We start from the raw sequence: 12,381 nt of genomic DNA on the forward strand, positions 1-12,381 counted from the left end.
TGGCATTCATTTAAAATTTAAATGGGAACTCACTTTTAGCAACGGTTCGATGAACCCATTGCTAAAAGTTCCATACAGTTGTAGTTTTAGCAATGGTTGTATTTTTTAACGATTATTCTATGGTATCGGTTTTTTACACTAACCGTTGCTATAAGATTTTTATAGCAATCATTGATGTAAAAAAAATGTGGTAATTTAAATGAATTGTTAATACTTTAAGCTACGGTTGTTGCTATAGATATTTGTAGCCACGACAAAAATCGTTGCCATAGATATTTGTAGCAATGGTACAATATAAATCCGTTGCAATAATTTTTTTTATTAGTAACAATTAAAACCGTAGCTATACGTATATTTTTAACCACAGTGTACAAAATTCGTGGCCCTGAAAAAACCGTGGCTAAATTGTTGCTATAGTCATTAGCAATGGTTTTTGGTGTCTTTTTGCAACGTTTTGTTCGTTGCTAAAGCCGATTTTTCCTGTAGTGAATTTTGCAAAACAATGAGTTTTGAAACTATTGTATTGCATTAATAACGAGAAAGTTCGAAATACATGACCAAAAAAAAGAAAGAAAAAGAGACTACAACTACTCAACTAAGCTTGGAGGCTTGGGAGATCAAGTATGTACGGGGGTCCAAGAAAACAGGCAAATAGGTATTAATCGACGTGGGGCTCCTCGTCCTCAACAGTAGCACCAACAGGTAGGTTAGTCTCCATGTGATCCTCAGCAGCATCGTTTCCATCTCCCTCCTCCGTTGTCTCATCACTGAGGAGGTCGTCGTCGCTCTCCTCATCGGAGTTTGGGTCCTTGGTCGCCTCTGCGACCATCTCCTCGGTGAACCTGAACGTGGTGATAGCACTGAGGTCATGCCGGTCATGCCGGTCTCGATCAACAATTTGCGATGCTCCTCCGAAGACTTGTATTCCTCGACGGCCTTGACCTTGGCCTCCTTCAACACTTCGTCAAAGATCTCAGTGTGCTCCTTCACAAGTGCTTTGAGGTTCTCATTTTCCCTCTTGAGAGTATCCTTCTCGAGCTCCTTCTTCTCCTTCATCAGTAGACTAAGCAGCTCCTTCTGAGCTCGTGCATCCTTCTGCAGCTTGTTGATTTTATCGCGAGCTAAGTTCAATTCGCGCTTAGCACTTCAGGAAGACTCCTTAGCCTCTAGAGCCCGCTCTTTGGCCATTTGAGCCCGCTTCAGGTGCACCTTGGACTGGTGAACCAAAGAATGAATGGTAGAATTCACCTATCAAGAAAAGAAAACAAAGTTAAGTACTAAGGAGCAATCACTGGAGGCACCGGCTAAGGATTAGATATGTACCACCATGCAATGATGGGCCGCTTTCACCTCGAGCCGATCCACTGGTAGCTCGGCCCATTGCGCAACCTCCTTGGTGAAGACCGCATCCTTGCTCTTGAGGAGACCATGCTTCGCGTTCATTATGCTCCTCCACATGCAAGGGCAATTGTCCTCGACCTTAGTAGATTGGGGCTTGGACGTCGGAGTCTCCTCAGGCAAGTGAGGCGGAGAAGCCCTACCTTGGTCTTCCTCAACCAAGTCAATGACAAGAGGTTGTGGGGGCTTGGCAACTAGAGGGAGTTCGTCGGTGGTGGTGTCGACATCAGACGTGGTGGCGACCTCCTAGGGACGAGACTTCTTGGAGGCCTTCCTCTTCTTCCCCCTCTTCATGCTATTGAAAAGTTTGGCAACAAGGATGTCAGCCATGATTCCTACAACAAGTAATGAACAAGTTAGCCACATATCTAAGGATGAACTACAAAGAAGAAAATATTTGTGTCCACCGATGTGACAACCTACTCGGAGGACTCAGCCCCACTTTCACAAGCTTCTCTTCGGCAAAAAATCCTTCAACTACAAGTTAAGATCGACCTAAGATCGAATCATCGCCGAAGTCTCACTATTCAGCTGGACTCTGGGGTCGGTAATGGTTGTCCTCCACTTCGTCGAGAACGGCCAACCCCAGCTATGGAAACTACGAAGTATCACCTTTTCCAGGCCAACACTTTATTTGGGAAGTTGTGCAAGACTTTATACCTAGGTCAGGGAGAAATGTAATAGTTGTGCTTCTCGTCCTTAAAGACGTATGTCGAGTTCTTTTTATGGCACACAGCGAGCTAAACACCTCCAGAGTCAAGGACTTATTGTACTCATTGAATAGAGATATGATACTAATGATGGACCGAATGGAGTTCGGGTGGAGTTAGTCTATAGTGATATTAAAAAACTGAAGGACATCTACAATGAAAGGGTGAAGTAGGAAACAGAGTCCTGCTATGAGCTATTCCTCATAAACAGCGATCTCGTCTGGCTCGTGATCCTAGAGGTATTGACATAAGGGGATGTTGTATACGTGGTTATCGGGGAACCGGTAGTGGGAAGCTAAGGACTGCAGCCTTTCAGTAGTCATTGTGGAAGGGCGGAAGCGATCTAGCTTTCGGCTGGGATGCGAGGTGGACACCCCCTGTTCGGACACCTCACGATTTTGACCCAACGCGTCTGCCCTATTTGAAGTGAAGTCCAGACCCTCAACAAAAGCATTTGCCCCGGCAAGACCAAACTCTTCAACACAGACTGAGGTGCCCACCTCGGCCCCAGTGGACTCATCGCTCCTGTCAAGAAGGCTATCTATACTAAGGCTAGACATACCAGACTAGAAGGAAAAAAGACAACAATAAAAGCAGAAAGACGAACTCACCAAGAATGCAACCTCAACAAACTCAATCACGCAATTTACGGTGAGAAAAATGGGCCCCTTCAGCCCCTATTTATAGCCACCACGACCGAGGTTCAACGGTCAAGATTTGTACGATCCAGCGGCTCCCATGAAATCTGGCTACATGCCACCCGAGGTTGAAACTGGTTGAGTGCACGTTTTGACATTCGTGGAATTTATAAATGGCATGACGTCCACGCATACCCGGTACGCAGTCTAGGTCATTTCCTGGTCGAGCCAATTGGCCATACAGGTCCAATCGAAGAGCTGCCCTTCGTACCATCTGGAATTCGTGCCAAATCCACCTGAGCTCATCATGAACTCCCCGCACCAAGTCAGGACCCCCAGCACAGGGTGTGGGGGGCAATTGATGAGGGGTGATTTGGCCCAACCTAGTAAGTGAAGGGCACGTGAACGCGACCTAACAGCAAGATGACAACTCAACGCAAAGTGCCATGTCAGAAGATCAAGGAGCTCGGGTGCTCGGTCACCTTGGAACCAAAATCACTTCAGTACCCGCGTACCGAAGTGCCACACAATTGATTCTAGAAGCTTCTCAACAGACTCCGAACCACCCAGGATCATGTCGCGTAACTGTAGGCCTTATCCTCTCACCGCCCGAATCGGAGAGAAACAATAAACCTCATTAACTGATACGTTACTCTCCTCCTAAAACAGAACGGATCCCTACTACACAAGCCAAGGATCCCGAAGCCGTTTTGTGAGACCCACGGTAGCCCAACTATATAAGGGCATCAATCCCCAAGGCTCAGGTACGCGCAATTACTTGCTCACCAGCCTACTAGCTCACTAGCTTTCAGCTCGCACAACTCAATACTAACTTAAGCATCGGAGCGACCTCGCCGGGTTAGCCACCCCAGGTTTTCTGATCGTCTGTCTTGCAACTTGGTCCAACTCGCTATGCGACTAAGGTCCAGGTCTTCTTCTAGTTAGGAGCTTCTAGATCGCACACAATCAAATGATAAAGACTACAAACAAGAGGAAAGCAATTGAACAATGAATTACGTGGTTAAAGAACTATAGCTTGCTATCTGGATTAGTGATTCTACAATTCATAAACAATAAGAATAGTAAACAAAAATAACCATAGAAAGTAATGTGTAGCTAAAAGTAAATATGCACTAAAATATAAATGGCAGTTGGACCTCACGGTGTGTGCCTTAGCACTAAATTATAAATGGCAATGGCAAACCTCTCAACCCATACCCGCCCCAAAATTCGTAGCGGATTAGAATTTAAGAATCCAAACCCTATCCATACATGAAAATGCAAAACCCTCCCCACATTTAAGGGTAGGGGCGGGTTGGGCTTAGAATCCACATCTAATTTTCTTTTATTTCTTGTCATACATAAATAATAAATAAGAAAAATAACACAAATAAACAACAAAAATTCCAATTATTTGATTAAGGCAGATAAAAAATACATAAACTATTAATTATCCTTTATATAAAATTTAAAATATTATTAAATTCAAGACTTAGTACATAAAATTTATATGCTTTCCAACAATATGCGGGTTGGAGAGGGTTGGGTTTAGCCTAATACTGCACCTTACCCGTACCCGTACAAGTTGTAGAATCCCAAAATAAGTCCCCACCCCCAAACCCATTCTTTAAGCAAAAAAACCCGCCCCATCGGGGAGGGTAGGGGCGGGTATCCACCGGATATGATAGAAATTGCCATCCCTACTAACAAGTAGCATAGAGAGGACTTGTTGCACAAGATACAAGATAGATGAGATATGGACTACTTACCAAAACAACAAAACTAACGGTAGAAATGTAAATGTTATTGGAAATGTAAATAAGCAATAAATGTGAACAATAATAACAATTAATGTAAAAGCAAATATTAAGTTAGTGTTGTCACTAATAGATCTCAAACTACACTGGCCTTCTTTGTATCTTGTAGATGTAAAAGCAAATGTTAAGTTAGGGGTGCACACCTTAATGTTTTATTAAAATATAAACAAAATATAAAACAAAGACATGGGAGGACTTAGCTTGCCTTGCCCCAACCAACTTACATAAACTTTCAGAAAACTTGTTAAGCTCACTTTCAAACCCACCCATACAGAAATTCATTAAGAAATCAAAACTATCTAGGAGTTGGCAAACTTGCTTAATCATCAAATACAAGCATCTCGATATGCCTTGGTAGTTGAGAAGCCATATGCTTAAACTACTTAGGGGGTATTTTATAATGTGGATGAGAAATTTGTGGGTGTGGATTGATCCACACCACACTGTAGCAATGATCAATCCATACCACACTATTGTTTAAAGTTGTTCTGAACTGTTGACCAAATTATGTAGACAAAAGGTGTCTACACCTACAGGGGTGTTTTGCATGTGTAATGTGGATTGGTCCACACCACACCTATTGATTCTATACATCTCATATATAACTTGTGAAATAATTTTACACAATTGATCAAGTTGGATCGGATAGGGGGTGATCCGAATTAGATCCGATCCAATCCAAAAATATGATGGATGGTTATCCAAATATGACAAAAATATGATTAGATTTTGGGTCGGATCATGATCCGATCCATTTGCGCTCGTACAATCATGAATAATTTAAGCCAAAAATCATTTGGAATAATAATATAAAATAATAATGGATAAAATAAAACACCAATGTGTAAATGCTAATAAATATAAAATAAATATATTTATCATTATAATATTATCTTCAATAATAAATAATTTAAAAAATAATTTCTATATAAATTATAATATATTAAGCGATTAAATAAATTAAGAGTAGTTGGACCAATGTAACATAGGTGTGTTACACCGAATTTTTCCCACAAATTGTCCACACCATAGTGTTACCCATCCACAAGAAAATACTATGGATGATAAATTGGGGTGTGCCCATCCCTATACATACTATTTTGTGGACGGGGATCGTCCACACCCAGCAAAACATTACATTCTACTGTGGACAGGACCAAAATGGTCCCGTCCACAATATTTTCACACTACCAAACACCACCTTAGTTGCTAGAGTATTCATAGATGCTTACCTCAAGGAGAAGGATCTCAACAGATGGGTGAGTACGGGCTTAATGGCTTTAACTAGTGTTTAGAAAATCAAACTAAACCGATTGATCGAATCGGTTGAACCATGACCTAGGGCATTGACCAGTTTGATTACACATTAATAACCTGACTTGTTCATAACCTGGTGAAAACCATCTGACCAACCAGTTTAATTGAAAAACTGATGAATCGGTCCCAGTTTCTTGAACCCCCTGGGTCCATACATAAGTGGAATTTTAAAATATTGTTAACAATATTTGAACCTAAGACCTCTTATTTTCGCAAATTACTTAATTACCACTAATCAACCTCTTTACTTATGCTAATTAATGACTCTTTATTGTACATATTACATTATTATGCTCGTGTTTTAAAATAAATGTAAATTAAAAGGCTTGAACCCTAGTCATTCGTTTTAAAAAATAAGAACCATATTTAAGTATATTAAAAGTTGTAAAATATATTATATACCTATAGTATATATATGTATATGCCACATCATCATGTTTCAACCTCTAGTTTGACCCCAGTCGAACCTCTAACCCGTGAACTTCTCCCTTCTCCGGTTCTCTGAACATTGGCTTCAGCAAAGCTCACCTTTAAAATTGATGAAGTCCAATGATCTCCTCCAAAAGAGAATATATATATTTTTAATTTGCTCTTTTTGATAAATAACTATATATAATATGTACAAGTGAAAACACATGTTATTTTTCACAAGTTTTAATTCAAACTTTGCTCTTAGTTTCTTGTCTTTGAATCAAGCTGAGAATCTCTATTCATATATAGAGAATAAAGAGGAAGTACTTCTCATACGTCTCTTAATTTTGGTTAGGTTTAGGTTAATAAACTTTGGTTTAGGGTCCAAGCCAAAGTCCATGTTTAGGTTTGGCCTTTAATTTTACCTATCTGTCTAAATTATACCCTTGCTTTAGTATAAAGTGATAAAGAGTGATTGAAGAAATTTTAGAGGAATGTGAAGATTTAATGAGAGAGAGAGGGGATAAGTAATGAAAGATTTTATTAGAGAAAATTAAGAATAGGAGGATTTTTATTGTGATTTCTAATGTTCTAATAATTTAGTTATTTAAAAATAAATAAATAGCGGCATGAGGTTATGTGAATATTGCGGTGAGAGGGCTCTTGGCCTTGGATAATATAAGATATATAGATATCAGCTGTTATCAAAGGTGGGTTGTATCAAGGACTTCTATGCATGCTGACATGTATTTTTTCTTTTTATTGTTTTAATTAATTTGTTTTCAGTTTACCCTCATCAGTGGGAAACAATTTTTTAATTGCTGGTCCTTCTCAAGTGATTGGAACCGAGTTCGGACCTGCTCCTCACAAAGTGCGCTTCATGTTGACCTCGCAGAGTGCCCTGGGAACCTCTTCCGTACTTGTATACTATTATTCATGGGAGATGTTTCCAATACAGGGTGGGATGTGGTTGTGAGGTCGGTGTGAGACGTGCTCTATGAAGAGTAGATCCCAATTCATTGGAACCGTCGTATAGTAGGTCAGGTTTATCTTTGGACCTAACAAGACAAGACAAGACAAGATCGGACATACAATATAGGCCTTATTTGGTGAGTCTTTTCGTGTGGGCTGTCGGCTTTTTAAAAGCTCGACAACTCGCATTTTGGTCTTTTTTCGTTTGGTTGAGAAAAGATCTAACCACCGAAAGCCACAACCCTGAAAAGATGTGAGAAGCCCATTTTGGACTATTTTCGGGTAACTTCAAATGGAGCTTCTTGCCTTTTCTTCAACTCATTTTCACATAAACAAACACGCCTTAACCAAACAATCTTCAAATTGTTAAATTCTTGATGCAAAAAAGCATATCGTCTTTTAACTGGTAGAACTTCTAAAAGATATTTCAAAAAATACTTGCAAAAAGTCCGTATAATTGGGCTTGTTAATTTGGTCATCATTATGCGTAATTGGAGTCAGCCCATGTATATATGATTTAAAGACCTTCCCCAAATGTATTACAAATGTATTAGTTTGATTAGAAACTTCCCATCATTTTGAAAGGGTTGTGAAGTCATCTCCCTCAGAATCACATCAAAGTTAATTTCCCACGTTGAGTTAATGGTTGTTAGATTGGAATCTCATACATGGCAACAATTCTCGGTTTAATATCATCTCTTTGAGAAGAAATTGAATCCTTGCTTTGCAATCTTAGTCTATACCATCAATTTCCTGCATGGGCGGTTCCAGTCCAACTGTTTTAACCAATTAAATTTCATTTCCGAATTCAAATTTAAGTTGTTGGGGATTGTATCTGTATATGCCATTTCTTTAATGATAAGAAGAGAAAGGATGAACTAAATCAAATAATCAATCTAATTAACCAGGGAATCAGGGATCAATTTATTCACCACTACAAAACTAATAAAAATGGCATGAAGCAACACCCCCCCCCCCAAAAAAAAAAATAATAATAATAAGGCAATAATAATGGCTAAAATACCAATGAACATAAGAATGCCCAATATCAAAATATCCACAACTACCCCATAAACATTCCTGAGAGCAAAACCTAATCTAACCGAGGAGGATCAGTACATATTCATCACTAGAAAAGTAACCAATTGCTCATGGGCTCGTGAATAAGAAACCATTAATGAACATAAGAATGCCCAATCCCAAAATCTGCACAACCTCATAAGTATTCCTGAGACCAGAACTACTGCTGAGTGACGTACTACTCTTGGAACTACCATCCGATCTCTCTGAACCCTCCGAGCTTTCTGAATTACCATCGTCTTCACTATCTGAGCCATTGCCTTTGGACGTACTCTGACCTGTCCATGATCAACCCAAACCAAGAATAAAGGAGTTAAAAAACATAGCTGTTAAAGTTCGGTGACGGAATGATGGGTCTTTCTATACCAAGATATATATTGATACAGGCTTAAGACACTCACCTGTGGCAAAATTCAACGTTGTAGAGGTTTTTGACTGGTGCTGCGCCATCAAATAGTCCGGTGAAGACGGCAAGCTGCTCTTCGGCCCAACAGCGTAAATCAGGTTAGACTGAGGTGGTTGATTGGTGTTCAACTGGAAGGCGAGGTACAGGCGCGATGACTGAGATACAATGGTCATGTTCGAGACTTTGAGGCTCCCTTTATCTGGTTGGCAGGACTGAGAGTCCAACCCTCCTAGATAGTACTGCTTAATCACTCCCTTGCCGCCGGAGGGAACCCACCCGACGATCGAACTGGACCCAACCATCCGCCCGTCTGGCGAGAAGCCGATTGCGACATAAGCATTTGTGTTCGGCGTTGAGAGGATTAAGTTCCAGACCGATCCACTCTGTTGATACTGAAAAAAAAAATCCACCCAAAACAAAAAGTTACGTAACATTCTAGCTAGCGCCTAGCTAGCTACCAATAAAGTTAAACTTACTCTAAGGATGAAGTCCTGAGAAGTCCAGACAGATTGACAAGTGAGAGAGGTGGTGGCAAATGGAATGCCAGTGAGGGTGAGTTTTGAAGTGCAAGAATCTGATTGTGAATTCACAAAGGCAGAAAAGCCAAGGAAGCAAATGAAGAACGTGGCGGCCAATGAGGTCTTCTTCTCCATCTCTCTCCCTCTCTGGGTTGGACTTCGGAGTTTGGACAATGGTTTGCTTGGCAGATCCAAACAATGGATTGTTGTGAAACTGGTGGGCGTGTTGTCAATATATAAAGACTTGGTTGTGGGGTATATATGCATTTTAATCCTATAGGGTGTGGGACCCATATGATGATCTTGTCACAGCATATTTGGACACGTGTCACATCATCAGAACCCACTTGAGCCATGGAAATGTTGAAGTGGGACCACTTTGAGTGGTCATCCGACGGTGCTGCATGGGACACTTGTTCAGGCATGTATGGAGATGGAGGACGACTGATGAGAAGATAATCCTACTCTACAGTCTACACCCAGGAATTGTCCAAATAAAAATTAGGTAAAAGAAACAACGTTTCCAAGAAAAACTTGGGACAGTGACGGCCAAATGGTCAAGGGTTCCATCACCATTAATTAATAATTAAAAAAGTTAAGCAAATCTGTATTGGCTATTGAGTATATTGATTTTCTAATCCTAGACATTTCACACAACCAAAACGTTTGACATTTTGATGAGATGCTCACCTTATTTTAATAGCTTTTTCTTTCAATGTACTGGCTTCAGGATATACATATGGGTTATCAATTGGAGAATGGACGGTGTTAATTTCTATTTTTCTATTCTAAAATCCTAGAAGCCAACCAGCAGTACTATTAATGAGATGGGCAGTTGGGTTTGTGCAATTGTCTGAACTGATTGCATTTGTGTCTGGTCAAGAACTGGATCATCTTTGAACTTATTACAAGGCAAACTAGTGTCCAGTTCACCGGCCTATAATGTCCCAATAGCTTTGCCTTAGTCGGGCCGGGCAGCATTCATTTTACAATTATGGGATTGTTTAATTAAGTCATTTGTTTTAGTGTCTTTGACAAAGTTGTGTTTATTAAGGTGCTTATGTGGAAAGATTTTTGGATGACAATGGCGTTTGACTGACGTTGATGAAATAAGTTAATTTTTGTTATCTAAAATGAAACACTGAAGAGGCCTAGATTTAAAGAGAATTTTCCTATTTGTGTCTTACTAATGGAAGAAACGGTAAACCAAAATTAAGCCCTCTTCAAATCACTACTAGTAGTAGAAGTAGCACCGGCACAGAAGGCAACCAAGCATGCACCCAAAGAAAATGATGAAGGTTTTGACTGTTGCTAAAACTTCAGCTAAAGTTTGGTAATTGCAATTAGGGGTGAGCAAATAGGTGAGTTCTACTTGGAATCGAATGGAATTGATCTCAAATTCACCTTGAACAAATCCTATCCAATCTATTACAAGGTAGGGTCCAGTTTTAAATTCTTGGAACCGACCCTCTAGATTGATTCTAGATTTTCGGGGTTTATCCTACCTGAACCAATCCAATGAACTGGCCTTGATAGAAGAAGCGTTAGAACTTGGAACTAAATTTGCCTTGAAGTAAACCCCAAAATATTCTTAAGGATGTAAAAATTTGAACCCAAGCAGTCATGGTTACAAAAGCTGTGATCTCATTTTACCATTGAGTTACTTAAGTGATTTGATCATTTGTTTTCATTTTAATATTTGAATGTGTATGATAAATAATGTAAAAGGTAATGTTTACAAAATTTAAATTATAATGACACATTTTGAACCATATATTAATATATTATGATAATCTACACATTAAATTACTCAATTTAACCATTAAAGATAATATAAGTTTTAAACTATATATTATCATTATTAAAAATCAAGTTTTTAAAGGACATGTTTTATTATTTTTTTTCAAGGGGGGAGAGTAAAGAAAGAATAGGTTCCATAGGCAGACCCTAGAATCAGCCCCAAAACCACTAAGGCTATAACGGACCCTGGAAACGACCTTCATAGGGTAGGTTCCTGTTTCAAAAACCTGGAACTTACCAGGTTCTGTTATGGAACCAAGCCGAACTGGCCCATGCTCACCCCTCATTGCAATCACCTTCTCTGAACTTTCTGACACAGATGCAAGTAGACCCCCTCCATAAGAATCCTCTAATAAGAGGCATGAAAATGTTCAAAATACCCATGCAGATCAAAATGTTTATTTTTAATTAAATTTTCTTTTAATATCAATCACCACCCCAAGCTCTTCCAATCTCTTATCCTAAAGTAATTTATTTTTCAATTTTACCCTTTATATCAATTGCTCAAAGGTAAAATTATAACTTTAAACTCTCATTTTTTTTCTTATTCATAAAGTTTGTATTGCTTTTGTTATAGAAATCAGCCTCAATAGTAACCACATGGGTATTTTAGACATTTTTATACTTCTTATTAGAAGATTTAGAGAAAAAATCTACTTGCGTTACCATCTCCTTATCTAAAACACAGTTATGACTAAATTATTCAAATATTCCTTCTCATTTAATTATTCAAATCTGTAAGGAAAGAAACGAGTCAAGAAGCATCTTACACCACCCTACGAATCTACAATTCTTTTAGAAAAGAAAAGGAAAAAATTAATAGAAAGAAGTTCTTTTGGTCAGGATTTCACATTTATTTACTCGACAATTTCCACTGTTCTAGACTTTAGCTATATGGACAAATATTCAATCAGACCATTCATCCTATAGGTGACCAACATTTTGATCTGAAAATATTTTCTAATCACAAGCATTTAGGGTATATAGAAGTCTAAAGCTTATCACATGATCATCAGAGAGCACAAAGAACAAGAAGAATTTTGAACAAAGCAACTTTGTCAGCAAGTTTGGTAATCAGTAAGCATCAAAGTCCGTGGCTTCCACACGCCTTTGAGTTGTTTATTGTGGATTCCTCTCTTGGCAGGCCATAGTTAATGAATATATGCAGCTATCACATGAAGTCCATACACCAGCTAATTATATTATAATTAGGAGAGATATGTCTTCTATCAAAATCACGTGATGTGAAAACTTGTGCTCCCCACACGCTTTCCTTTAATTTACTTTTTTTTTTCTTGTTTATTGTTTGTTAAA

General features: G+C 39.0%; 1 protein-coding gene across 1 annotated transcript; it reads right to left on the bottom strand.

Annotated features, from left to right (window-relative positions):
- Positions 1 to 8,137: 8,137 nt before the first annotated feature.
- Positions 8,138 to 9,492, bottom strand: LOC148873344 (cytochrome b561 and DOMON domain-containing protein At3g07570-like). Its single transcript, XM_088965402.1, has 3 exons — positions 9,226 to 9,492; positions 8,745 to 9,141; positions 8,138 to 8,621 (listed from the first exon to the last, which is right to left on the bottom strand). The coding sequence occupies exons 1-3, from the start codon at positions 9,400 to 9,402 to the stop codon at positions 8,413 to 8,415; spliced, it is 783 nt and encodes a 260-aa protein (XP_088821528.1). The 5' UTR covers positions 9,403 to 9,492; the 3' UTR covers positions 8,138 to 8,412.
- Between the last annotated feature and the right edge of the window lie 2,889 nt (positions 9,493 to 12,381).

The sequence above is a fragment of the Nelumbo lutea genome, chromosome 1 (genome assembly GCF_056320005.1).
Source record: "Nelumbo lutea isolate HS-2025 chromosome 1, American lotus-T2T, whole genome shotgun sequence".
Lineage (NCBI taxonomy): Eukaryota > Viridiplantae > Streptophyta > Magnoliopsida > Proteales > Nelumbonaceae > Nelumbo > Nelumbo lutea.

Bases quoted from the DNA above. Each gene is read 5' to 3' on its own strand.
- LOC148873344 (XM_088965402.1), bottom strand. From the start codon at position 9,402: ATGGAGAAGAAGACCTCATTGGCCGCCACGTTCTTCATTTGCTTCCTT. The intron at 9,142-9,225 runs GTAAGTTTAACT...TTTTTTTTTCAG, and splicing joins CTCAGGACTTCATCCTTAGA to TATCAACAGAGTGGATCGGT. The intron at 8,622-8,744 runs GTGAGTGTCTTA...GATCATGGACAG, and splicing joins AACGTTGAATTTTGCCACAG to GTCAGAGTACGTCCAAAGGC.